General features: G+C 57.6%; 1 protein-coding gene across 1 annotated transcript; it reads right to left on the reverse strand.

Moving 5' to 3' along the window:
- Positions 1-1,117: 1,117 nt before the first annotated feature.
- LOC108804141 (peptidoglycan-recognition protein SC2-like) lies at positions 1,118-1,572 on the reverse strand. Its single transcript, XM_018575903.1, has 2 exons — positions 1,431-1,572; positions 1,118-1,311 (listed from the first exon to the last, which is right to left on the reverse strand). Exons 1-2 carry the CDS (start codon positions 1,570-1,572, stop codon positions 1,133-1,135), a joined length of 321 nt encoding a protein of 106 aa, XP_018431405.1. The 3' UTR covers positions 1,118-1,132.
- Between the last annotated feature and the right edge of the window lie 209 nt (positions 1,573-1,781).

The raw sequence follows: 1,781 nt of genomic DNA on the forward strand, positions 1-1,781 counted from the left end.
GTGTAATGTGCAGAGGTCAGGAGTGTGTAATGTGCAGGGGTTGAGTGTCGTCACCATAGAGATGTTATTGGAAGCCATGGGATGTGATCAGCTGACCCAGGGGGAGGTGTAGATGGAGAATAGAAGGGGCCCGAGGACAGAGCCTTGGGGGCCCCCACGGATAGAGGAGGGGAGGAGTTGTAGGTGACACTGAAGGTGCGCTGGAGACTCGTCATTCCAGAACATTCCCATCCGATGGATAAGAATCCCGGAATGTTATTCCTCTGAACCTCACACCCAGCTGGAGATCTACACACGGGGGGACACTGATCCATGTGACACCTGTGGCGGTGAGGGGACACTGATCCATGTGACACCTGTGGCGGTGAGGGGACACTGATCCATGTGACACCTGTGGCGGTGAGGGGACACTGATACATGTGACACCTGTGGCGGTGAGGGGACACTGATACATGTGACACCTGTGGCGGTGAGGGGACACTGATACATGTGACACCTGTGGCGGTGAGGGGGCACTGATCCATGTGACACCTGTGGCGGTGAGGGGACACTGATACATGTGACGCCTGTGGCGGGGACGGGATACTGATCCATGTGACACCTGTGGCGGTGAGGGATCACTGATCCATGTGACACCTGTGGCGGTGACGGGACACTGATCCATGTGACACCTGTGGCGGCGAGGGGACACTGTTGCATGTGACACCTGTGGCGGTGAGGGGATACTGATCCATGTGACACCTGTGGCGGCGAGGGGACACTGCTGCATGTGACACCTGTGGCGGTGAGGGGACACTGATCCATGTGACACCTGTGGCGGCGAAGGGACACTGTTGCATGTGACACCTGTGGCGGTGAGGGGACACTGCTGCATGTGACACCTGTAAAAGTAGATTGGTGGCTCCGGGTCACATGATTTGTTGGCTATTGGAGCAGAGCTATAGACTCCGCCCACTAGGAGCTCTGACCAGGTGAAGACATCACAGCAGAGAGAGATTTTCACTCACACTTTATTACTGAAAGATGCCACGGGGAGGGGGGAATTGTAGTCCCATTTACCCCCACAGGTCATATTGTACAGTAGAATGATCAGAGATGTGCTCCCCTCCCCCTACATCCGCCGTGGGATCTCCTAGGCCTGGAAGCGTGGCCAGGTCCTCAGTGTGTTGTAGAAGGTGTTTCCGGGGCACTCGGTGGCGGTGACATTGCGATGTCCCTTCAGGATGTACGTGGACCGGATGTAACCACGGGTGACGCCACAACTGATGAGGTTCTTGGCGGCATTCTGGGCGGCGGTGGTGGGATTAGAGCCTGAGGAATGGAGGAGAAGAATCAGAGACGAGGTGGGAGGAGCATAGAGACCACCAATGATGACCCTCCTCCATGGGGAGACCACGAATGGTGGCAGATCTTCTGATTTCCTGACTTACTTGTGAATGTTCCAATCAGGTTGATGCCAATGGAGTTGGAGTTGTAGTTGGGGGCGTGAGCTCCCACGGAGGTCCAACCACGGCCCTCGAATATGCTGCCATCTCCTCCAACCAGGAAGCTGCAGACAGAAAAGAAGGTCATTACCAGTCCTGGACACGCCTGTCTGCCCCCACGTGCCGGGTGTCACCAGTCCTGGACACGCCTGTCTGCCCCCACGTGCCGGGTGTCACCAGTCCTGGACACGCCTGTCTGCCCCCACGTGCCGGGTGTCACCAGTCCTGGACACGCCTGTCTGCCCCCACGTGCCGGGTGTCACCAGTCCTGGACACGCCTGTCTGCCCCCACGTGCC

The sequence above is a fragment of the Nanorana parkeri genome, unplaced genomic scaffold (assembly GCF_000935625.1).
Source record: "Nanorana parkeri isolate BGI_ZX_2015 unplaced genomic scaffold, ASM93562v1 scaffold5439, whole genome shotgun sequence".
NCBI classification, from domain to species: domain Eukaryota; kingdom Metazoa; phylum Chordata; class Amphibia; order Anura; family Dicroglossidae; genus Nanorana; species Nanorana parkeri.

Excerpts from the sequence above, each read along its gene's own strand:
- LOC108804141 (XM_018575903.1), bottom strand. The coding sequence starts at position 1,572 with ATGACCTTCTTTTCTGTCTGCAGCTTCCTGGTTGGAGGAGATGGCAGC. Across the intron at positions 1,312-1,430 it reads CCTGATTGGAACATTCACAA|GCTCTAATCCCACCACCGCC; the intron begins GTAAGTCAGGAA and ends TCCATTCCTCAG.